At 38.6% G+C, this 26,105-nt stretch overlaps 3 protein-coding genes across 10 annotated transcripts in view; 1 reads left to right on the forward strand and 2 right to left on the reverse strand.

The window, feature by feature from the left end:
• SPAG1 (sperm associated antigen 1) overlaps positions 1–17,655 on the forward strand; it is a 36,597-nt gene extending 18,942 nt beyond the window's left edge. For both annotated transcript variants that reach the window (XM_018912461.3, XM_030230834.2), the window contains exons 12-19: positions 266–365; positions 2,449–2,601; positions 6,902–7,074; positions 9,634–9,775; positions 10,665–10,791; positions 13,854–14,018; positions 15,930–16,307; positions 16,467–17,655. In XM_018912461.3, coding sequence (XP_018768006.3) covers positions 266–365; positions 2,449–2,601; positions 6,902–7,074; positions 9,634–9,775; positions 10,665–10,791; positions 13,854–14,018; positions 15,930–16,307; positions 16,467–16,598 — 1,370 coding nt within the window. In that variant the 3' untranslated portion in view covers positions 16,599–17,655. The remainder of the gene's footprint in view (positions 1–265; positions 366–2,448; positions 2,602–6,901; positions 7,075–9,633; positions 9,776–10,664; positions 10,792–13,853; positions 14,019–15,929; positions 16,308–16,466) is intronic.
• PABPC1 (poly(A) binding protein cytoplasmic 1) overlaps positions 1–26,105 on the reverse strand; it is a 688,709-nt gene that overhangs the window by 476,509 nt on the left and 186,095 nt on the right. The gene's annotated exons all lie outside the window — the stretch shown is intronic.
• RNF19A (ring finger protein 19A, RBR E3 ubiquitin protein ligase) overlaps positions 22,211–26,105 on the reverse strand; it is a 58,122-nt gene continuing 54,227 nt past the window's right edge. For 6 of the 7 annotated variants that reach the window (XM_030232783.2, XM_030232754.2, XM_030232769.2 and 3 more), the window contains 2 exons: positions 24,788–24,931; positions 22,211–24,421 (listed from right to left, as the gene is read on the reverse strand). In XM_030232783.2, coding sequence (XP_030088643.1) covers positions 23,737–24,421; positions 24,788–24,931 — 829 coding nt within the window. In that variant the 3' untranslated portion in view covers positions 22,211–23,736. The remainder of the gene's footprint in view (positions 24,422–24,787; positions 24,932–26,105) is intronic. The other variant, XM_050970671.1, reaches the window with a different exon arrangement.

Genomic DNA, 26,105 nt, shown 5'->3' on the forward strand with positions numbered 1-26,105 from the left:
AAATATTGCGTCATTTCAGTAGGCAGCAATTCATGTGACAGAAGATAGAGAATGATGAGTGAAATAATGTTTTTATTTTCTGGGGGTAGAGCTATTGACATTTATGTTTGAATACTTACATACTCCAGGTGACGCGATAAAGCGCTGTACTGATTTGCAGTGTCAGCAAACTGCATCACTGCAGTGCAGCTTGGAGTATGCAGATTTTTAATTCTTAAGTGTAAATTCAGTAATACTATTTGATTTTAATTGTAACTTCTTTTAGGAGAACAAAGTCCAGACGATTTAAGTATCTTGTACTCAAACAGAGCAGCATGTTACCTCAAAGAAGGGAACTGCAGTGACTGCATTCAGGATTGTAACAGGTAAATTGAAACCTCCCATGTAGAGCAACAACATTCCTGGTGATGATTAAACATTTTAACTGATATATTGCTAGTGCTGTTTGACTCAGAACAGTACCAATAAAGTCTGATTCCCTGTCTAAATGACAGATACCTTTGTTACGTAAACAATCACATGAAAACTAGGAAAGAAAGAACTTTTAGCTTACTGTCTTATTGTGTAAGGGCAGCTTTTAAGCTTATTATGTTCACAGAAATGCATAGTGGGAGTCAAGTTTTTAATATAAAAGTAGGTTTACAGTGGAGTTCTACAGTAACTAATATGTAAAAGCTTTGTTAAGCCAAATGCTAATCATGGTATTTGAAGCACGTGTATGGTGTGTGTGTTCTCTGTTGGTTTGTTGTTTTGGTTTGGAGGTTTTCAATATATACTTGACATAATTATAAACAGTAATTACAGCTGTTAAGGAATTGAGCTAAAATCCTTTCTGCTTATTTTGAGGATACAGGAGTTAGAGAAGATCAGATACCTTCAGTAACTTTCAAACACTGTGTCCCACTAAATTAATTCTGTATTTTTGATGTTTTGGGTTTTTTTAATATTTCCGTCGATTGAGTTTATAATGCTGAGGCTTAAGGTGGAAAAAAGAACCTTAGAAGAATTAGAAATCATATTACCTAATCAGTGGGGTTTTTTGTACAGCACAACTCTACTGTTAAACAAAAGCCCTCCAAAACTAAAAATAAAATATGCATGTACCTTTGTAGTACGAAGATACAAAACATTTAGCTTACTGTATGTATTCTACCTGACAGAATAAGTTGTGTGAAAAAAATTACTCATTAGCAGTATTTTGTTAAAATAGATGCAGGATCACAGACAGCTGGCCAAGATTGTGTATTTAAGACCCATCACATTTTTCTATTCAGGAAGTTTGACGTATGTAAAACTTCAGCTGGAATCAATAATACAGAGGTTTTAGGTTTTGTATTCTTACCAATTAGAAGCTTTTTGTTCTTACTGTCTAATGATAGTGTCCTTAATGTCATGCATATTTTCTGGCTGCAGCAGAACTCATAGTGCTTAATGGTAGAAATAATACAGAGGTAGAAATAATTTAGAGACTGGGAAGCAGAACTGCAAACTTGCAAACACATGTAATGTCAAATCTTCAGTAGGCAGCGCAATGTAATAGATTATCTACAAATAGGTTATTTGTTTTCAGAGTAAAAAATTATGTAGGGTTATATCAGGAGAAACCTTCTCCCCATGAACGCTGCTTGGCATTGCAACAGGTTGCCCAGAGATCCCGTGGAGGGTTTTCAGGCCCAGCTGAACCAAGCCCCAAGCAGCCTTGTCTGATCTGGGAGCTAAGCATGTCTGTAGCAGAAAGCTGGGATATCTCAGTCTGAGTGGCTTTATGACTTTAGGAAATCAAATTGTCTAGACTCATCTTAATTTCAGTATTTTAAAAGTTTATCTCTCTTTAGCAAGAATCATTGAAAAGAAGGTAGTTCTTGAGAAATAAAATCTTTGACTGTGTCATACTGCTGGAAAAATGCATGGTGTTGGGAAGAAGTTCTAATTGCACAGTGTTGGTCTTGATCAGGCAGACAATCAAAAATGTAAACAGACAAATGGCAGGCAAAAACCTAAAGTCCAAAAAAAAAAGTGTATATTCCTGTCCTAGTCAGTGAGTTTTTTAAGTGCATACTTTCATTTAAAGAAGAAGAATTGAAAGTCATGTAAGCAAAAGCACCATATACTTGAAATGCTTGTAGATCTAGGCATGACTTAAGAAAAATAGCTTTTGCTCATAAGCAGGTGCCATTCCATTAATCATATCATGGTGATGAGAGCAGTTTTCGAGATGGAAGGCAGAGCTTTGAGTAGAGTAAGCTGTAGTAAAAGCACTAACAATTTCAAAACTGGGTGTAATTTAGGGTGTTGATATGAACCACTCAAGACCCATTTTCCTTAGTTATTTTACTGTAAGTGCCATCTGTAATCACAGAGTTGCATATAGTTGTGTATATCATAAAATAGTTCTTTTAATTCAGTTACTCCTTTTCAATCCTGCATTTTTCTTTTTTGATTTACCAGGGCTCTGGAGCTTCAGCCATTTTCCCTTAAGCCTCTTCTACGCCGAGCCATGGCAAATGAGTCAATGGAGCGGTATCGACAGGCATACATTGATTACAAAACAGTCCTGCAGATAGACAGCAGCATCCAGGCAGCAAATGATAGTGTTAACAGGTAACTGCACACAGAAATTCTCTGATAACAATCAAAATAGAATAGAATTCAAATTTGTTTGGTTTACATGCTCCCTCTATTCTGTGCCCTTGGGAGTTGTTGCACAACTAGTTCATTATAGGTATAGGCCGTTCTTTTAGTTGTTTTCCCATAATTTCGGTCTTCTTCTCCTAGCAGTGGGTTCCTTTCCTGTTTTTCAAAAATACAAATACTTTCAAAATTTTAAGGTTGGGTTTTTTTAATAGTGCTTCTACTTGTTCTCTTTCCTACTTTCTGTTTTATACTATATAAAGTAATACTTAAGGTCTATGCCATTTCTCTGACATCCTTTTTCCTTTACATATTAACAGTCTTTCTGTGGCACTTGGGAGATTTATGTTAAGTGTGAATCCTTTTGTATGCTGCAGCTGTGGAAATACTGAAGTAGCTTGAGGCAGTGGTTGGCTACAAAGCTTATAGGTGTAAAAATATAATTGAATATTATTTTCAAGTATTAATACTTTCAACATTAATACTTCCTGCTAAGAGAGACATTTGAATTTCTCTAATTATACTTTAATACTATAAAGTTGAAAACAGAACAGCCATTAATTACTGAGCAGAAGCCCACATGCATGTGACTTTTACAGTGGAATCTAGTATGGTTTTTTCTTCCTAAGGCAAGACCATGAGCACTTGCACTATTTATTAAAAAGTTCATAATGTCTTTCTTTAAATTCTGTTTATTTGACCAGAGGAAATTGAGGCTTCTCTCAACTGAACTTCTCTCTTAGAAGTCCTATTTTTTTTGATACCACAAATACTGTTAGTGATCTTCTGTATCTGTGGTGATAATGGAGCACTTGGATTGGTGGAAGAGCTGCTTATCCTGGTACCTATGTAATTATTACACTTTTAAAAAATCTTTTTGGCTTATTTTATCTGCAGATACTCTTTTCATATTTCTCCTTGACTTGGAACTTGCTTAGTAATAAGCTTATTTCCCTTTTCTCCTTAACACTCTTCCTTTTCTCCTCTCTAGGCCTTCCTTATGTTTTTAGCTTCACTGCTCATTACTCTTTTCCTCCCTGGCAACCCATCACCTTATTTCAGCTGCTTCTTCCTCCTTCTCTTCTGCTGGTAATTCATTTTTGCTTGCGAATTATTAGTTTCTAAACCATAGACCTCCTGCGTAATTGAACTTTAATTGTATTTAGAAAATATATATTTTCTCATTTGAGACTTCAGCTGAAACTGTGCTAAAACTTTCATTTTCATTTCCAAAGTAAGAGACCTTTCTAAAAATTAATTAAAACATTACTGCCTTTTAACTTAAAGAGACTACCCCAAATGTATTTTTTTTTTTAATATTAGGAAGATCAGATCTTAACAACCTTATTTTATTGGAGGAGTTCTTGGTTTTTAATTTTCTGTGGGAAATTGTATAGTGATGCTTTAGGATGCTGACAGGAAAAATTCATCATCCGACTTGTGTCTGAGGGTGGGTTTGATATATACATGTTGAAGCTTGTCTCTCTGGTTACATAGTTAATAGACTTCTCAAAAAACCTAGAATCAATTGTGTATTTTTAATGCTCACATAAAAGACAAGGGTTTTTAATAGCAAACCTTTGTCTGATCATTTGCAATCAAAAGGAAATAATTAAGAGTTTGAGTATATAATGGAAACAAGCATAAACAGTTATTTGACTGTTTATTATGTTGGTTAGGTGATGTTAAATTGTGTCTTTTATTGGTTCCTGAGGTGATTTTTTTAGATAAACTGGAAGGACTGGCTCTTTTAATGGTGTCTGCCAAATAACTGGAAATTGCATTTCAAGCATGCTTTTAATTAGTGGCATTTTCCTAGCTTTGTGAACATCAGTGGATTTCCTACTTTGTGTATTTAATTTCCTCCTGAGTGTTTCATTATTTACTTTTCTCTGTTAGAAATACAGAAGCTCTGATGCGTGGGAATATGTTTCTATGTTTCTGCACTTCCTCCTACTAAACTGAAGTTTTGTTCCAGTTGTCCCAATTCCTTTAGTATCAGTGAGCAAATTGCCTGAAATAGCTTGGAAGCTGTTTTTGCAAAGTCCCATATGAGTACTGTACTGCAGAAAGAAATTTGTGATCAGCTCCAGAGCTGCCGGATTGTTGGGGCAAGTAGGGGTGTTGGTGGTGGGAAATGAATGTGTTTGTCCCAGCTTTTTCAGGAGACACCTGTGCTTTTTAAGGTAATCATGGCACACAAGTGTGCATTTTTGCAAAAGACTCTGCTTACATTATGATATTATAAGGAGTCAGTTGATCATCAGATACTGCAGGGTTCTTTCTGTGGATTTTGATGAATTAGAGTTTTTTCCTGCAACTTTTTAAGCCCATTATGATAAATGAAAAAACAAATAGGAATTCAACATGACTCTAGTTTCCTGTGGAATTACTCCATTACTTTCTATGGGAAATATCTGAAGTTAATTAATTGAAATGTTAATATGAATTGTACTGTTCTGTTGCCTAAAAAAACAGCCTGAATAAATATTTGGGTTGTTCATGTTGTGATGGTGTGCCACATTTTTTCTTAGCAGTTGACTTCAGGCTATCATTAAAATCCTGAAGTTTTAGTAAAATTAGAGCAAAGCAGTACTTGGACAAGCCACAGTGTTGGTATGTCCTCTGAGATACTTAGGAATGGTACAGGCAGAGGAGAGCCCCTCCAAGGGCATGTGCAGTAAACACACATTAAAATAGTGGTTTTGATCACTTAGAAAACAAATAAAGCAACTAAATTATACTATGGAATGTTATATTCTGTGAATGAAGAAATTTACTTTCAAGTCAAAACCACATTTTTTTTATGCAGAATGGTGTAAGAGATAAACTCACTCATTCTATAGCTCTACAGACTTTTTAATCTCTATCATTCTTTAAAATATTTTGGTAATTTCTATTCTACATAAAGGAGATAGGAACTGTGGCTGCTTCTTGTATTAGTTTTTTGATCAGACCACAATGGGAAAAGAATATGGTCTTGAGTGCTCTGATTCCATTGCCAAAGTATTACACTGATACTTTTTTTTTAATAGCTGTTATTCAAATACTTTAAAAGGACACAAGTAAATAAGAAAACTCCATTTGGTAATTTATGTTCATTCTATGTTGTTCTTCATGTCACTTTCAAGGTTCTTGATTTTTTTTTTTTTTTTGGATGTGCATTCATGTAGTATGTTTATCACATGATAGTGTTAACAGGTAACTGCACAGGTATCTTCCAGTGTTAGATGGAAGTGCACCTGATTAAAAAACTTTAGTTTTTTTTCCTCTAGTATCAATGTGAATTGCTTTGCTACTCAATTCAGAATTTTCCTTTCCTAAATTATGAATTAGACTTTTTACCAGTTGAATTTGATTCTTAAGCCCATTTTGAGATTAGGAGATGTTTATCACACTGTTATTCTCTTTTTTTTTTTTTTTAAACAGTACAAAATTTCTAATGGAACCACGAAATCTTAAATGGTTTCACTTACTATGTCAACTTATGTCTTTCTCCAAAAGAGAAAAGGCAATGGGAAACTCATGGGAAACTCCCACTTAAATAGTTTTGGATTTAACCACGCATATGTGGAAATAGTTGACATACATATATATATATATATATATGGGTGTGGGTGTGTGTGTTGGTTTAAGAAAGACTAGACAGTTTTTATATGTAATTAAAATATTTTTAAATGGGGATTGATTGATCCATTTCTGACTATATAACCATAAAATGCAACTTAATGCAAACTACTTTGTGACCTGCATTGCTTTCTTTAGACACTTGTTGTGGAAGAGGTTTCATTTGACATTTGCAAATTTAAGTATCACATTTTGCCTGAAAATACTGTAATCTCACTTACTACATTTTGCCTGAAAATATTGTAATCTCACTTACTACAACTAACACCTATGAACAGCTGGGAAGAGTAACCAAAATAAATACATGGATTTTGGGTTTTTTTGTATTTCTTTACTTGATGTGATAGGCAGCTTTTAGAACTTAGTTGCAGAATCAGTCATTGGCTTAAATATTTACAGATCATGCAGAAGTCAGCTTGTATTCTGGATGCCTCCATAATACTCTAAAGTGGAAAAAGTCTAAATCTTAAATGAATGTGATACTGTTGACTGCTGTGATAATATTTTTCAAATTAGCCTTAAGGATAATTGTTCAAGTTTGTTTTTTTTTAATTGGAACATTGCAGTGTTGAATTGGTTGAAAGTTATTAAAGTGAGAGTTAAATATATGAAAAGTCATGTTGGTGGGGCTGCTCTTTTTCAGAATAACAAAGACTTTATTGGATCAGGATGGTCCCAGTTGGAGGGAGAAGCTACCACCAATTCCAGTCGTTCCAGTTGCTGTTCAGCTACACAGGTGGGATGGAGGAAGCCTCACTTCAGAGGATAAACCAAGTACTATAGACATCAGCAGAGAAGAAGAATTGCAGATGAATTGTATGTATAGCTAATGCAAATACACGTTCAGAAAATAAACCTAATTAGAAAATGGAATACATTTTAACAATGTCAAAAAAACTGCTTTAGAAAACACTCGTTAAGAAACCTTTGTGAAAACACAAAGTAAATTACTGTCATTTATGTGATGGAGTTTAATGTGCTTTTTGGAGCAGTTATGGTAATTTTTTTTTAACCAAAAAAAATTGTAATTTGCAGCATGTAATTTAGTTATATAAAGTTTATATTTAGTTATATAAAATCTGCAGTAACACTCATCAGCAAAATACCAGGATCACCAAAGCCCAACTGCTGGCCCTGCCCAGGACTCCCCAAGAGTCACACCATGAACCTGAGAGCATTGTCCAAACCCTCCTTGAACTCTGTCAGCCTTGGTGCTGTGACCACCTCTCTGCGGAGCCTGTCCCAGTGCCCAACCACCCTTTGGGTGAAGAACTGTCTTGTGATATCCATCCTAAACTGCCCCTAGCTCTGCTCCTCTGAGTCCTGTCACTGGTCCTGAGAGTGAAGAGATCAGTACCTGACCCTCTGCTTCCCCTTGTGGGGATGGTGAAGACCTCAGTGAGGTTTCCTCTAGGCTGAACAGACCAAGTGACCTCAGCCACTCCTCATACAGCTTCCCCTCTGACCCTTCACCATGCTCCTGGCCCTCCTTTGGATGCTCTCTAATGTATCTTTCTTACATTGTTGTGCCCAAAACTGCCCCCAAGGTGAGGCTGCCCCAGTGCAGAGCAGAGCAGGACTATCCCCTCCCATGCCCTGCTGGCAGTACTGTGCCTGATGGCCCCTAGGACAGCATCAGTGGTTTCCCTGACATGATAGCAGAGTTATAAAACATTTTCCCCCAGAAAAACCACCACCCAAACAAACACACAACTTTGGCAGAAGATAAGGAGACACCTTTCAAAGATGTTCTGGACTTGTCCATACATAATCACTGAGGGCTGAACTCTGGGAAACTTAACTTCCTTCCTGACTTTTTTTCCCCTTCATTGCAGTTTCCATTTTTCTCCTTCAGTAAATAAGGTGAAGGAAGCTCTCTGATTCAGTTGTTACTGACAATAAACACTCCCTTTGCAAAGGCTTTAACCCTGTGATTCCTTATTCAAGTATTAATTAGTTTATTTTTGAGTTTATTTCAGTATAAAGTAGTATTGAAGATAATCTCCCCTTGATTAACAACAGGGTGACTGCAGTTTGTACCTGGGCTGTTGGCCAAATACGTTCCAGTGATGGCGTTAACGTGTCTATAATGCATTACTGCAATACTGAGTGTCCTCCAAGTGCTTGGCAGCATTTTGATGCAAAACATGTCTATTTCAAATAGAGCAGGCTTTGGTTAGGCTCTGGTTTTAGAAATATTTAAAACAATGATTGTGTAACTGTTTTCTTCACTGATGGACTCTTAAGGTTCTGGTTAACTTCTCAGGCCTCGGCTGCATCAGTGAGACCTGACAGTGATAGCTGGTACTAAAAGGCTGCCAACAATAATGTTCAGTTGGTAGTTAATCCTTACCATTGGTGACAGTTTTTTGCAACAATTGTATGTTTTGATTTGTGTCTTACAACTTGACTTATAATTTAGTTGTGTGTTTCATGTAGTTTATTTTTGCCCATGTAGTTTTCTACTACACAGCTCCATGTGTAGTTTTCTGGAATAGGAAACTGCCATGTTTTTATAAAAGAACCCAGTGAGTTCAGTTATAGGTTTAAATTGTTGGTTATATGCAGTGCTGAAAACCTGAAGCTTGGCAGGAGGCTCATATTCTTTAGCATGGTGCAAAAAGTAGATTATTTCATTATTATTTACTTAGAGCTATGTTGATAATTACTGTTTGCAACAGAGTCATGAAGCTACAGTTGGGATCAGTTTTTCACTGCAAACACAGCTAAAAACTGTAGCCTAACCCAAAAGCATCTGCAGCAAATTATGTGGAATTAAGAAGGAAAGGCAATTATGGAAGAATACAGTTACTACACTGAAAAGTCTAGTTAGGTGTTTCAAGGTTCCTCACTGCATCTTTTAGAAACAGTTCTTAACAGAATATTACTGATGTATCCCTAGCTCCAACTGATGTGATGATTTGTTTGTCACTGTCAGTTTAGCATAGTAACTGTGGAACGATTGCAAAGAGAATATTAGATCAAATTTGGCCGCCTTGGTGTGATGGTGGAGATCTGGAAGGCCTTTAATCCTGCCAGTTAAGTCTCCACCATTGTAAGTAAAAGCAGGGTCTCAGTGGACACAGGTAGGCCCTCTCTACCACACAAAAACTGGGAAAGCTTAGAGCTGTCTGTTGCATTCCCATTATTTTCAGCAGAGAAGTAACGCTGGTGGATGGGGAAGTATTTGTTGGGCCAAATGTAGGTCTGGCCATGCCTTAGTTGGAGCAGCAGGGGAGGCTGGGGACAGGAATGGCCAAGTGCAGAGTGACACAGGGACTCCATTGCCAGGTGCTAATCCTTAGTCTGCACAGATCATTCTGCCACCCTTAAGGAACTGACCTGATGTGACACTGTGATCCTTTCGTGCTCTAGGTGAGGAAGCTATGGAGAAGTTCAAGAGGTTGAAAAATGAAGGGAATGATTTTGTAAAAATGGGGAAATACGAAGAAGCTGCAAATAAATACAGTGAGTGCATGAAGTTAAATACTGAGGAATGTACTGTCTACACTAACAGGTAAAGATCCAAAAGCTAATGCTGCTTTGTGGGATAGCAGTAGTTACATTTTCTCATTTCAAGTAGAGATGTTGCATCTGTTCACTCATTGTTGTGAAAAAGAGGTTTTTTTCCCTACTTGGTAAGTGTTTATAATAACAAAATGGATTTTTTGTAAAAATGTTTTTCAAGGGGAGCAAGTATTAATGTTACTGATAAATATCTTAAAATCTTATATATAAATAGAGTAAGCAATAGTAGTAGTTATAATTAGCATAGCATTTTGCAGCATTTTAAAAATTTTTTTAAGAATTCTGGTATGATTTGAATTAAAAACTTAACATGCAGTAACAATATCTCAGATATGAAGAGTAATAATTCAGAGAAAATGTACATTCTGAAAAAATAAAAGTAAGAACACAGTCATACATCAGCATTATTTTAAAGGTTGACCTAATTCAGCAGTATAATTCTTCATGCTAATCTTATCAGCTCCTACAAACTAAGAAGGATTTGATTAGACCAGTACTTGAATAGGAGAGTTCCAAGTAATAATTAGGTACAGAGAGCAGTGTTGTTTATTTAATCCAGAGCTCATTTTTACCCAAAATCCGTATTACATTAACCACTATACTATCATATTGTACTAATGTAGGCTCTGCTTTTAAAATATTTGCACACCTACTTAACTTCAAGCATTAGTCATACTTGCATTTCAGCTTTTTTTCAGGAATTAGCCTTCTCTAAATCCATCCAGTGATGTTCTTGATAGTTAATGGTACTTTAAAAAAATCACATTGAGACTGAATGGTTTGAAGTATTTTAATTAACATTTGTGAGTTAGAAGATGTTGGCATTACAGCACTGTAGAATTACTTACATTGCAGTATATTCTGTTTTTCTGTGTTAGAGCTCTCTGTTACTTGAAACTGTATAAATATGAAGAGGCTAAGCGGGATTGTGATCATGTTCTTCAGTTAGAAGATTCTAATATTAAAGCTTTTTATAGAAGAGCACTAGCATACAAAGGATTACAGGTGAGGAAAAAGAACATGCCAGGTATTCTTAAGCACTTCTGAACTTGCTTATCCCCTTCAAAGGCAATGAGGTAGTTGCTGTCAATGGGTGACTGCAAACAAACTACTCAGTGTGATGATTTATTACTTTGTAGAGCATAAGGCACACATGGAACATTATATAAGTATTTTTGCTACATCAAAACCTGCATGTTGATATAATAATTTGAGAAAATACAAGCATATTGCAATAAATAAGGTTTGACTGGAGATTGGTTAAGCAAATTTCAAATCTGTTCTAATGTTCTAGTATTCTCCTTCTGGGTATCCCAGTCTCTTTTATCTGTGAAGGAGTTTACTATAACTTTGCTGATGACAAATGGATTCTCTCCAAGTTTGTCTTCATCTGTCCAAACTAAAATCTCAAGCTGTCTTTGCATCTGCTCTTGTTTAAGTGTCGTACTAAACTAGGGTTTTAATTATCATCACTTTCTCCTTCCTCCCCCAGTGCGTTACAAGCCTTTGTGAGTACTGTATTTTGTCACTCTGTGGCAGTGGCAGTACTCAGCCTTTTCCTTTGCATCTGCACGCTGGTGGTGTCTCCACAGTGCTCATCTTACATACATTTTTTTGAGTATCCTTTTACCTGATCATCATAAATGCTGACACAGTGATCAAATCCATCTTGAATGTGACTTCAAATCTCATGTTCCATCACTGAACTATGTTGTTCTGTTTGTCCCTCCCTCTAGTGGTTCCCCATCTTCAGTGATGTTAAGTTAGCCTTTACACTCCACAATTCTCCCACAGCAGTCCTTGCTCTACCCATCAGCTCTTACTTGGTATTGAATGATCAGCTTCTTGATTTTGTAGGCTCATGATGGCAGCTCTTGTCACCTGCTTTGTATTAAATTTACAATTGTCTTTAAACAAGCATCTGAAGTGCTGTCTTCCTTGTTGTAAGAGTGGATTGGAGGTCCACCAAGTTTCATCATTGTTCTTCAAGTGAATGGATGCTTACTCAGACCTCCATTGTGTTTGATGCCTTAACAAAAAATTACTGGATGGTGTCTCAGCTTACAAGTCACCTGAGAACATTTTTGTGCTTAGCAGCATACCAGTCTATTCTCATCCCATGTTATAGTTCCAAATGCAGGTCCTAGGAAGGTGATACATTTGTCCCTCTGTTGCAGTAGCTATAAAATTTTTGAAGTGTGTTAAGTCCCAGTTTGTAATGTTTTTTCTATAACTGTGCTAAGCTACCTGGTATTAATAATATCTAACCTTTTATTGTTAAACTTGATAAAACATCAGGATAAATGTGATTCTACCAGACAGTAAAAACGGATTTTACACACCCGTGAAGAAGGCTGAGAATTGCTTTTTGCATCTCCTAGAAAAGAAGTGCTATTTTTGTATTATTGAAGACAACCTGAAACATAGTGTTGATAAACTCCTTCAGAACAGCCTGAGCTGGGGACTCTCAAAATGTTTTGTTATGGTTGGATTTAATGCCTTCATTATTGCTATTTTCAGGGATGAAAGTGATAGGTAAAATCAGATAAAATGACAAAAATTATCTGAAGTTGACAAATTACTCTGTAGTGGAGAATTGTATGAGCTAGAATTGTTTGGCAAAGATCTAACTAAGGTGGGAAGTGTTATTTGTAAGTAATTAGACACACCTTTAACTAAAAGAGCTGCAGCGGAATTTAATGTAGTAAATGAGGAATTTTTTTTTTTTTTAACATATTTACCAGGATGTAGTTAAGGGAAGATCAGGAAAAAACACTGGTGAGATATGTTAGGCCTGTGACACAGGACCCCAGACGGCATCTCCTGCAGCTGAAGGTGGTTGCTGACCCTTGTTACTGTTTCCAGAAGTCTGTTCCAGAATCTCTTTTCTCTGTAGTTGTGAATCCTCACATCTATAATTCAAATTATTTTGCTTAATTAGTGGTGGATTTCTAATGAAAGCAACCTGGCCCCTTTGTGCATTCCTGTGTTAGGGCTACATAGTTCTCATTATCTCAGTGTTCCTTCATGACCTAGCAGGCTTCAGTTCACTACTGATGTTCTGCAGCCCCTCTGCACCTTGAATACTGAATACCAGTTTGGAACAAAATGTGGGAAAGAGTTTGAATGACTTGGACACTGGCTCCTCTGTTACAGTTGAGGTGCTGAAGAAGTATCTCAGGTGATATATGAGGATTTTTTTTTCCATAATACAAATGATTTAATAGTAACCTTATGATGCTGCTTGGGAGCAGAAGAAATACTAGATCACTCATACAAAAAAATTGTGTTGGTCTTTTACTGTCTCCATGGTCTTTTATTGTTTACTGCTGCATTTCATCTTTATTTTTGATACTCCAGCCCTTGCAATGTCTTGATTTTCCTATGTGATAATTCCAGTCTTCCTCAATTGATGCTATTAACTTTGTGACTTCAGAAAATTTAGTTTAAAAATAGTAATTATACATTAAAAATGGGAAATGAAAGCATGGAACAAACTGCAAGACTGATTATTGAGGAGCTGTGTCCTAATGCCACTTTGTCACTGTGTTTGTCCTAATCTTGTTTAGCCCAGAGGCTGTAACATAATCCCAGTCTTCTCAAGTATTAGCAAAATTTCACTGTAAGAGATGGTCTATTGGATTGAATTCCAGGAATATTAGATATGTCTTTAATCAAAGCTCAGTTTAACTCTCTTATTGGTAAAGTAAGTATGCAAACTTGCTGGACTCATGTTAGTTGTGAAGCAGTGTTACACTGTAAGCAGTTCTGCTTAAAAGCAGCAAACTTCAATAATTTGCTTTCTGACACAGGGAAGAGGTTTCTGAGAAGAAATTATTTCATATTACATATTTAATTGGAAATGTTTCGTCACAGAGTATTAACTCATTCTCATTTCCTTTTTCCGCTCTATAGAAATCACACTATCAGTATTTAGATTATTTTTGTCTACTTAGTGTCCAGATCCCAGTATTTTTGCCTTTCTTACTTGTAAAGGACAGTATGGTACTTCAGATTTATTTTTCTAGTGATGTGCTTATGAGAAAAATATTTTCTTCTACTTACAGAATTATCAAGCCAGTGCTGATGATTTCAGCAAGGTGCTTCTAATAGATCCAAATGTTGTTGAAGCACAGAATGAATTAGAGGAGGTAACCCAACAGCTTCACCTTGACAGCAGTGCTGGAGCTGGCAATCAGCAAAGACATGGGAAGAAAATAACCATAGAAGAGGTGGTGTACCTGTTCATTTCTTAAAAGCAAACACGACAGAAGCTGCACATTTGAAGATAATACTAGAGCTTTTGTTTGCCCATCTTGAATCTATATCTTTGTGGGGATGGTGTTGTACTTTTCATATCATTTTGAGGGCATATTGGAGGATTTTTACATATGATAAAGCTTGGACTGCTCACAAGTGTATTCAGAACTACAGCAGGAAGGAAAATAGTCCATTTAGCTGGCACTAAACTTCAGGATATGCTCCTTGTAAACAAAAGCTGCTCACGCTTTGAAATATGTTTTACAGAGTGCAGCTGTGAAATAGCAGTTTCATTTTTGAAGTCTGTGCTCCTTGGGCAGCTCTGGGGCTGTGCTGGCAGAGGTCTGTGGTCAGCAGATGTGCTGGCTGCTCCTGTGCTGGTCCTAAAGTTATGGGTCTGAAAAATGAAATTCTACCCTAAAGAGCAAGAGTAAAACATCTGTAGGATCTTATAAAAGAAACACAGGATGTAATGTTATGTACAGGATCAAAATGTTAGCTCTGCACAGTTCTGGGTAGAATTAGGTGATGAAAGGATTTTCTCAGTCATCTGATATTTTTGGATTGTAGCTTTGCTGGTCGTTAAAGAATTCTTTTTCCCCTTTTCATTTAAAAATGTATAGTTAAAATACATATTTAACAGTCTGTACAGTGGTACTGTCATTTAATAATGTAATTTCAGAATCTGGTATAATGGAAACTGCAGTTTTTAATATAGGGGAAAAAAATGTTCTTGAAGCACTTCAGGTTGTCACGAGCTCATGGGATTTTATGTAACAGCCATAAGCTGGTATAGTGTTAGTTAAGCTCTGAGTTGTGACAAACAACAGGACCTGGAAAGGGTTTAGAGGCGGTTTAGGAAGTGACCACATAATTCAGAGACCAGCTAACTGCATTGCTGGCACTGGTAATTTTTCTAGGGGTCATGCAGGAAGCATTTATGTTTGCTGGCATCATTACAAGTGCCCCTGTGGAGAGGCTCCCCTCTTTCACCTGCTGTAGTACAAGGTAGTCTTTTTCCACAAAGACAGACTGCAAAGAAAAACAAAATTAGAAAAATAATTTATCGACATTATTCTTTGTTAATCAAGCTATAATTATATAAAAGACAGTCAGGTTTTCTCCCTCAATTCTAGGGATTGTTGAAAAATAGAACAAAATGTCTATAAGCCAAATGAAGTATTTTCCAAAAATTTCTAATCCTCTGTTCTATGTAATACAGTATCTTCAGACTTTTCAAAAGACTTGGTATTGAGAGACCCTGTTCACTAAGTTTTAGTCAGGTTATAATAATTTCACAACTCTTGATGGCTTGAAATAGATTTTAGCAAATGTACTTGGCCCCATAGTTAATTTTTAGTTACTGATTCATGAAACTTGATGGAGTCTACAGTCTCAGGAGAAGTTAAGTGGACAGTGAGGCAGTTTATCCATGCTGAGCTTTCTGTTTCCAAAGCAAGTCTCCAGACAGCAACCTGATGCAGCTGCCATGTGCCTGTAGTGCCCTGGAGGCACAGCAGAGAAATGAAACATGGGTGTCTGCTGCCTTGACTCCAGTTGTCCCTGTCTTCTGGAACTTCCCATTTAATACATGTGTAGAGTCCTCCTTTCTCCTGGTGCTCTCCAGGGGTGATTCCACAGTGCAGTGCTAAGCAGTGAAAAGGAGGTGTAAAAGATACATTTTTGACTGTGAGCCTTTAAAGGTGAATTAGAGAGCTTCTGTTCTGGGGGCAGTAGGACATGGAAGAACATGGGTGCCTTTCTTTGATGGAGAGCAGACTGCCAGCTTTAATCCAGTGCTGTGATGGATAAATGCAGTTTTTGAAGCTTCAGGTTATCTCTGTGTCCACATTAAGTGATGTGTTGCCACTTTGTTTGTGAAGGTGACTGAAGCTGATGAAGAGGAAGAGGGGCAGTTTGCTCCATCAGAAGATGCTCAGACTCACCATGTCGCTGCTGAGGAGGCTGTTCCAAAGGCAGTGCCAAGGAGGTCCTCTCAGAAGCTCCGCGTTTCAGAACCACCCAACGCTTACGACTTCGGTCAGATCATAAATGCACTGAATGCCAATAAGGATAAAGCTGCTTGTGCAGATCTTTTAACAGCTACTGATCCAAAAACACTGCCAGTGCTGCTAAGTAACAAACTTGAAGGAGAAATCCTTCTGATTTTTATCCAGTCATTGGAACATTACATAGCTGGAAAAGATCCTGGCCTTGCATATCAGCACCTGTTCTACTTGAGCAAAGCAGAAAGATTTAAGGTAAGAACCTAGACTGATTGAATGTGTACTTAAATTGCACAGAAATCTAAAGGAAATTTTCATATCTTGAAAAAACACACTGAATTTTGTATCTCTGTCAGATATGATTTTCAGTCAACCTGTGCTGATTATAAAATAATTTGTTGTGGGTTTTTTCAGGTGGTGCTGGCACTTCTCAGCAAGAATGAAAAAGAAGAGGTACAGCATCTGTTTGACTTACTTACAGAAAGCCACAGTGATCAGTACTCACTGGAAGATCTTGAGAGCCTTAAAGAGGTTTATGAACTTTAAGAAGTTAAAGTTTATTGGCTGCATGCATATAGTTCATGTTAGAAGATAAATGAATGAACTCTGCGACTTGCCTGGGTTCAAGTGGGTCTTTACCTGGACTGCTGGAATTCTATTTTGTTTTGACAGCATATGCACATTTAAAACTTGCTGCTCTTTTCTTCTTGTAGTTATATACATCTCTAGAATTTAATGCCCATCTATGTTCAGTAACAGAGTTCATTTCATTTGGCATACTGATTTTATTTAGACTCAGAAAAATATATTTTACCTTATAAATGCAATGGGAAATACCTTGATGGTACAGTAGGTAAATACACTTTTAGTCATCACTTGTTACATCATTTTTGAGTTCTGTGTTCTTGTGATAAAGAAGTGTCTTCAAGATAAATGGGTCAGTTAGCAGTAACTTTGCTAAAATGAGTTTACAAGGAGTGTTAATATTTTTCAGAAAACTCCTATGGGCCATCTGTTTGTTCACTATTCCTGGTCTGTACAAAATAGATTTAAATATTTTGGCTCATTACATCTTAACAAAAAAGGTGAATGAATAATTAATTAGCTAGTCATGGAAACAATTATTAAATGGATTGGTATGTTTTTAACAAATGAGGAATTTTTACTGCACAGAGAACTTTTTTCCTGTGTGTGCAGGAGGATGGCTGGTTTTCTGACTTTTGGGCAGTGACAGAAGAACAAGTGGCTGCACTGCACAATAGAGATATTTAACTCTGAGTTTTGTATTCAGATTATTTAAAATACCAGCTGTTTCTGTTTACAGATATATTTATAAAACTACAGCAATTTTTTGGACCAGTATGATTTTTTTTTAATTTCAGGCATTACTTACATTTTATATTTGATTCTGACAAAGTTCCTTCAAAGGTGATGCTTTTAAATTTTTCAGATACCCTGATGCCTTCTTTGCACAGATGATATAAATGTATATCAAACTCACTTAGCACTGCAGAAATATCTGCACTGCATAAGAATGTTGTTCTAATTAAAGTTTTTCTCAGGTGTATATTAATTAATAAAGTTTTTTTCTTGAGAAGTACAATTATGGCTCCTTTTCTGGTTTAGTATACTTTAGGTTTATAATTCTGACACGGGGATTATGAGTTTCAGCTTGGATTTCCAAGATTGAGGCTTTTAATTCCTAAAGCATCCCCAGTACAACTGATACTTAGCCTTTAACAGGTTTTCACTTTGTGTGCATGTGATCTCCTCAGATAAAGGCAGACCCTAAACTTTGGCTGTTGAGGATGTAAAACACCAGCATTGCCTGCAGTCATTTTGGTGCTGGTTCTGCCTCCTTCAGGTTTCATTGAGATTGGCTACTTTTTTAGACAGCATTTGGGGAGGGCCTGATGGACAGGCAGAACAATTTCTCAAGTCACAGAACTTACGAAAAAACCTGAATCAAACACATGTAAGGGACTGTACTGCTGATTGGGCCTGAACAGCTCAAGACAAGGGCACCAGTCTTCAAAACTGAAGGGGCAGCATTAGACCAGTGGAAGGCATTTGGCAGGCAGGGGGTGCAGAATGGAATATCTTTGGGTGTGGATTTCACCATTTGTTTGACAGATCAGGGCTGCCTAAGTTCCTCTTGCCTTAGTCTGGGAAATGGTGGGAGAAATCTCTGCAGTTCCCAACAGCTGCAGCTGAACAGCAAACGTGGGGTACCTGTCACAGATGGTGTCCTTGGCCAGGTGAGGCTGCTGCAGCATCCCAGGTATGGCACTGGAGCAGCTGCAGACCTAAAGCAGCTCCTTGCTCACTATGGGACCTGCTGCAAACTGTGTTTTGTGTCCCATCTGTGTTAATGGTCAGCAGGAGAAGCCACAGAGCTGAATTACTGCCTTCCTCACTGCTGGGCCAGGAGCCTCTCTCTCCCTGGACAGTCCCTATCTCTGACACTCCTGATCTAATTTTCCCCTCCTATTTTTGAGCACTCCCATATTTTAAATCTTGTTTCTGCTCTGTGCTTGGCCTTTGTGGTTTTTTTTTTTTTTTTTTGGTTTTTGTTTTGGTTTGGTTTGGTTTGGTTTTTTTTTTTTTTTTTTGTTTCCCTCTGCTCTCCATAATCTCTTCTGCGGTTTTGGCTGCTCTGCCAGGCAAACGTAGGACTGTAGCTGCCACCTGAGCACTGCAGTGGCCTCAGTGTGGACACAGCACCTAGAAACAACTGAGTGGGCAAAAGGGGGGAGAAGAGCACACCCTATGTCTTACCTGGCTTTGTGGCAGGGAGGCCCCAATCTCAGCATGGTGTCACCCCCTCAGTGTCAGCACCCACCTCTGTAAAAACAACCAAACCCAACAGCAGGACAAAAGCAGGAGAGCACTGGTTCTGAGGTGATGGGAGCAGGGGACTGAATGTGACCCTGCAGTGGCAATAATGCAGCCAGTCACAAGCACAGAGAAGTGTCCTGCACAGCTGACCAGGCCTACACACACCCAGCTGCTACTGGACACAGATCCCTGGTTTTTACACAAGAGATGATAGCAAGATTCTTTCTGTAGCCACTAAAAATGCAGTCAGTGGCCAGGGAATAGCACAGGAATGGAGGGGGTTTCATCACACTGTTGTTATTTTGATGCTTTCAAAGTATTTTTGATGTTTTTTGAGAAGCCAGCTCCAGGCTGCCAGGTGCTGCCAGGGCTGAGTGTCAGTATGGCAGAGTTGCTTCCCTGGCCAAAAAGTCAATGGACCACAGGGCCACTACTCTTCCCACTCTCCCGGCCCAGTGGCGCAGGCAGTGGTGAGAGCTCAGTTACTGGCAAACCACACTCCTTGCCCTTATGTGGGATGTATTTCCACTTATCAGAACCTGCTCTGCTTTACATAATCCAGTTGCACAAATAAAGGGCTACTCTTGTGGCTGCTGGGCCTTTCAGAAGTCTTAGACTTGCTCACTACAAAAAACAAAATAACATCATTTTGAACAGCAGGAAACAAAGCTTCTCCCATGTTGTAATCAAGATTTATAACCCAAGTCGGTGTAACTCTGCTCAGTGCCTGTGAGCTGCAGCTGCCCAAGGGACAAAGAGCTGGCAGCTGGAGCAGGGGTTCAGCATGGCTGGCTGAGAGGGATGAATTGTCCCTGGACCCTTCCCAAGGGGATGTAACATTCTACAGTGCAGACATAGCCTCCAGCTCTGGCAGTGCCATTTCCTTGCACCCCTGTGCCACTTCTTTGCTCCTTGCTTAATGCCACCTGCATAAACACAGTCAGCAACATGGGAGTGGTTTTCCTCATAAGCAAGGGAGAGTATAAGGGGATAAAGTGCACTTCACACAGAATGTTGTGCTCAGAAACGTCTTGAGAATGCAGCCTATGCGCAAAGGGAAGCTCGAGCCCACACAACCCCAGCAGCACAGCCCTGGTGCCTAAACACAACCACTCCAATTGAGGCTGTTGGGAATTTTAATGTCCTTGCTGAGATGGAATCAACAATAGAGCCAGCTTTCATAAAGCCAGCTCACCGGGCTCTGGTGCAAGGAGAGCTGTACCTGGCAGCTGGCTGGGTTTGACTCCCAAATGCTTCCTGCTGCTCCCTGTGTGCAGGCAGGTGCTGAGACAGTCACACCTCAAAGATACTCAGTTACCTGGCCTGGCACATGAGTGGGGTGCCACTGCAAATTCATCTCCAGAGCCATCTGCCAAGACTTGGGGTTGTGTTGAGCACAGAAGTTCAGTGTCATCCCTAAGGCTGTGGATCAAAGTCCTCCCTTTCCTCCAGACCGGCTTCAATTACCAAGTACCTCACAGCTACTCTTCTCTGTTTCTCCTACCCTTTGAGACTGAAGACAACAAAGACCTTGTCACAAGTCTGGGATTGTGCTTCTCACCACGTGGGGTTCCCCACTCCTCATGGGGAAACCATTTTGCTCCCACAGCAACACCAGGTAATCCCATCTGGGAAGACCATGTGCCACCTTTGGGATAGCAGGAGCACTCAAGGTGGTAACTGTACTCCTCAGATCTTTGTCATTTCAGAAAGTGATTCTAAATAAATCTCAACATCATTCCAAAGTTTCTGTTCAAGACTGCCACAATTTCACCTGAATTAGAATATTAATGGGTTTTTAAAGTTCATTAATTCTAGTATTTTTCAACCTTCTGCTTGATTATCCTTAAAATGCATTATTATCCATCAGAGTGGTGGTATTACTAAGTAGGCAAGTATTTAAAAATCAATCTGAATGACTGGGAGAGTTGTAAGTCAAAAAATCTTTAACCAACAATAAAAAGTAATTACTCATACATGCAAATCTTTGTGACACTGACTGAATGAAAGGATGGATGTACAAGCCTGGATGCTTCACTACAACAAAGACATGCAAACACCATGAGGAAAGCTTTTATGATGGCTTTTATCTAATGTTGTAACTATCACAAATAGTCTCAGATACAGCAGGTATTAAAATAAATTTCCTCAAGATCCACAACCTGACATGAATTAGTCAAATTGCCCAGGAATCAAGAAAAAAAATTCTGAAGAAAACCCCACTGTGTTGGGACATCAGATGTAAACTTGATCTTTCCTGTAATTTATTTCAGTGCAAAAAAAAAGTTATTTAAGTCTTACAGTAGATCTGTAAATAAGAGGGGCATCTTCAACATTAGTGCAGGAGTGTATATTTTACTTTTTTATAGACTCAAAAGTCAGTGCTGCATTACATTTACTGGTGCTGTTAAGACTGCCTCACACATGAAATACTACCTCTGAATTTAAAAATATTACAAAATTAATCAGCAAAATGGTTTTCTGCTAAAAACTTAATCTCCAGAAAAAACTTACCTGCATTTTAACGTGACCTCTTCAAGTAATGTACAAAATTCTCTGATGATTTTGGAGTGACTGAAAATAATGGCATTAGTTGATAAAATTTATTTACAAGAGTAAACCATACTCCGAATTACCTGCACAGCAAAACTGAGGTCCTGAGAAATTAAGAAGTAGGTTTCAACTTGCTGAAATATCTTTTCCATCTGACAGAAGTATTACTTCCATATGGGTTTGGGGTGAGGCAATCCAGCTTGGGCTTCTGCAATGCATCCCCATCGGTTTTAGTTTCTCACTTCCCTGGCCTCTCATGATGCAGGTGAGAAAATGAGCTGAAGGAACAGGCAGTTCAGCTCAGCAAAAACACAAGGTGTTACCCAGAAACTCTGACCAATCTGTGGTGTTACTGCACAGAAGGAACTCTGTGCAGGCCACGTGAACTGAGAAGAGCGTCACTTTAGATGGAGAAAACAGAGTTTGAGTTCAGTCAGCCATCTGACTTGTGCCAAGATGGTGCAGTTTTGTTTCAAGAGCTCCTGCCAGAACTACATCCCTCTCCCAAAACCATTTACTGTTCTGCCTGTCAGAGAGGCAGATCAGATTTCTTTTCATCTTAGAGAAGGCTGAAATCTTGTACAAAACGCAACTGACTTCAGATCATACACTCCAAGAATCAGAACATTCAACTTCCAAAGCACACCTAATAAAATAAAAATATTTAAAGGCAGGAAGAGATAAGAGCAGTCAGGAAAAAAGGCTCCCTGGGAATGTACACGTTTTGATAGGGCTGATCAGCACATTAAACAACAGACCACTAGAAGTCAGTATTTAGACATTTATTTCAGATATGCAGTTTACACGCATTTTATTGAGTAAAACCGAATTGCAAATATACAAATACTGTAACAAGCATTACCAAATAACGTAACTGGCACTAGTGTTATAAGCTATTACTGAAACTGGTGAGGATAAGTCATGGAAGAGGACTGTAGCTCATGGCATTCTTTTCATCCAATCAAACCTCCAGTAGCACCATAATGGCAATACATGAAACACAAGACAGAACATTGTTAACTGTTATTCTGAGAGTCACAACTTTTCTCATTTTAGTGAATTACTTAGCAAAAAATGTTAACAGTGCGGGCGCTTTGGCCAACTTCAGCTTGTGTTCAGCTGTACATCTTCCATATGCAAAAGAAAAAGAAAAAAGCCAGCATATTTGGAACCCATCTTTGCATTTGGGCAGTCATTGCACTGCACTTAAGATTCTGGGACTGAAGACAGGCATGTCTTGCAAAGAGATGTCAAGTCCACTAAAGCCTGAGTGAGTCTTTGGTAGGCCAATACCTCATTGTTATATCTACGACAGTCATTTTATTCACTAGGATTTTCTTTTGTGATCCAAGGTGGCCAAAGAGGACATTCTGGAAAACATTACAGTAAAATCCTCAGACGACCAGGCACTTCAAACCCAGTCTTTTCCAAAGGCACCAAGAATGGACGGGGCACCAATTTTCCCCCAATGAAAGGTGGCTGCATCTGCTTTTCTACAATGCTTAGAAATCACTGGATTGTTATTTTACACTTTTTATACACTATATAGTAGCCTTAACTACTGCATGATTGGTTGCATGAATAAATAGGTAACCCCACTGTTCAACACAGGTGATGTCTCCATTCCACCATATATTAAGTACCAATTTCTTATGTTTTGAAATTATGTAAAAGCCATAACCCTGCTCAAAGTGTACACACATACGAACACTTCTGACACAGGCCACATCCATCTGAAGATATGCAGTTCATTCTACATGCATTCTAAATACAGTGTGTCCAGTTATGAAACAAAATTGTCATTCTGAATATTCACTGTTGAAGTATGTTTGTATAGGTCTCTGCAGGTCTTTGCTTCCCTTAAATTTAAGAGTTCACACAAGAATGGTTTTAAGTCACTAATGCTCATCTAACATCCTTTATCCCAAACCCCATATTTTCCAAGTGAACAGTGCAGGACATATTATTCATTTCAGCATTTAACATATTAAGAATTTACCAATTTTTATCTAAATACACCAAGTATACGCTTTCAAGCAAAGTTGTGGCAAAAATACAAAACATGGACATTTTTGTACTGCTGTAATGCACTTGGTTAAAGCCTTCATGTCTCTTCATCCAGGTCGAAGATCCATAGGAAGTATTTTGCCTTATCAGACAAGTATATAGAAAATGCAGTTGTATCAAAACCTTGCTTCTGCTGGTCACCTGAAACCTATGGACGTGACGTGTGATTCAACCAGCTTTGTCAGGGTTCTTTAGTGGCAAATATATTTTTGCAGCACTTACAGATTTACATTTCAGTCTGAATAGCAGTGCTTAATTCCACAGCCTGTTGTGAATGGTTGTTGTTTGTTTCTTTTGGTGTTTCACCAACACCTAACCCTACATCTGTTGAAGATCCATTATTAATGTTTTCCTCAGCAATGTAACTCAGCTGTGGAACATCAGTGCTTGGGGCTGTTGGAACAGGCACAGGGATTCCACTCGGCTGTGGAGAGTTTTCCAAGCGATCGTTTTCCACCTCGGGGAGAACACTGACTGTGGTAAAGCGAGTGTGATAGTCGCTGGAGCCATGGCTACAGGAAGTTTTCATACTTTCCATATCTGAGCAACTGAACTCAGAGAAATGGCTGGAGTGTGAATCTGCTACAGATGGAATACTATCGCTCAGAGAGGGAGAGTCAAATTCGCTGGAGTTTGTGCTTTGCTGCTCCAACAGCTGAGCATCCATGTCCTCTCTCGTCTCATTAATCTTCATGCTACTCTTCTTTCTCAGCTTACCTTTGCACTTCTTCCCCGCCGTGCTGTCCTTGGACCACTTGGTGGCGCCGGCTTTGCCCTCGGGCGGGCCGGAGCAGCAGGCGGAGCCGCGCCCGGCAGCGCCGCCGTCCTCAACGCTGCTGCTCCCGCTGTGGTGCCGGAACTTGGCTGGCTTGGATTCGATATCCACCTGCACTTCCAGGCTGTTACCTTCCCTAGAACAGGGGAGAATCCGTGAATGTAAGAGGTCGTCGGAGGGTGGAACAAACTCTTGCTGCTTTCCTACATCCATCCCTCTCACTTTCACTGTGTATCTTGTAAGGAGAAATGTTTAACCAAATAAACAGCCCAAAGGAAAACACTAAGTCTGAACCAACAAATGCTTCACTGAGCTACAGCAAGGCATTCCTCTTTGGAAATAACCCTGGAAAAATGCAGAAAGCAGTCACACCTAATTCCATTTGTAACAAAATCTACAGTTTCAAAGTGTAATTTTTAATGCAGAACAGCTGAGGCATGCTTAAAATAGCTTTTAATAAGCAAGGCTTATAAATATTCTATTTTCACCACATTTTCCTTACCTGTCCAAAGGGATGTAGGAGTTCAGAATGGATCCTGCCATTGCTTTGGTACTGGCATTGTCACTAACTGTTCCCAAGCTAACTGTGCCAGATTCTCCACTCAGACTGTATCGCTCTTTCTGCACATCTGCTTGTACTTCCAGTCTTTGAAAGAGAAAGAGAAAATTACATATACTACCACAACAGTTAAAGCACACTTTTTGAAAATTAGGGTCACCTTGTAAATGGCAGTAAGTAAATAAGTCAGTAATTATTAAATAGAGTTCTTGAGTCACTCCAGTACAGATGGGCTTATTTACCCTACTGACACGTTCTCCATTCCCACTGTCAAAATCACTATTTTTGATTAAAACCAACCAAACAAAAACACCTCAAAGCAAAACCAGAGTAATTTCCTAAAGGTGTTAACCAAAAAATTCTGGATTCTTTCCCTCCTGAGATTTACAAGGACAGCTTCAAGGTTAAGTTACAGTTCTTCTGTAGATAGCACATTATACTCTAAAAATGATAAAAACAATCAGAAGGGTACATAAATTCAAGACATGATAGCACCCATGTATCCCCTGCTGAAAATTACTACTAATCAAATAAGAGGCAGAGACCTGTGTTCCATACTCTGCTTTACACTGTAGTGCTACCAACTGCAACAGGAATAATAAAAACCTGAGCAATCTTAAGCTGGGCTCAGCAGATATGCCAGAAATCAAATATCAAGCTTTTTTCCAAATGTCTTGTTTATCTGTGTACTGACATTGAAATTGGGGTGGTTTTTTTTTTTTTTTTTTTGCTGTTTCCTTTGTTTGTTTGTTTATTTTTGCAGGTTTTGTTTTGTTTTGGTTTTGCTCATTTGTTTAACTCTCAGCTCTTTAAAGGAGAGGGTACGTATATCTCACTCAGCAGTCACAGCCTGGTACACCTGTCCCAGCAGAGGGGAATTCTTGATACTATCCCACTCTCTACTCTAAATAGCCTGGAATGCCAAATTACTCAAAATGAGCAGTGTTGGCAGCTGAACCCCACATGCTAACAATCCTTTCCACACACTCCCTTTATCTTCAGGATGCAGGAGAGCCAACTCCCAAAAAGGTCAAATTCACAGAAGGCATTGAGCATGTGACAAGAAGCTGGCACCTTGGCAAGGCCAGGTGTTTGTCTGCCTCCCCTTCTGCCTGAAGTCCATTTGGAGCCCACAATCCACCCAGGTGTTCTGAAGGCACAGCTTGGTACCTGCAGACCAAAGAAGTCAGCAGTTCTGACTTTTGGGTGAGGTGCACCAGAGAACACAACTGTATTAGAGATGAGCTGCCTCCCTCAGAGT

Source organism: Serinus canaria, chromosome 2 (assembly GCF_022539315.1).
Source record: "Serinus canaria isolate serCan28SL12 chromosome 2, serCan2020, whole genome shotgun sequence".
Taxonomy (NCBI): Eukaryota; Metazoa; Chordata; class Aves; order Passeriformes; family Fringillidae; genus Serinus; species Serinus canaria.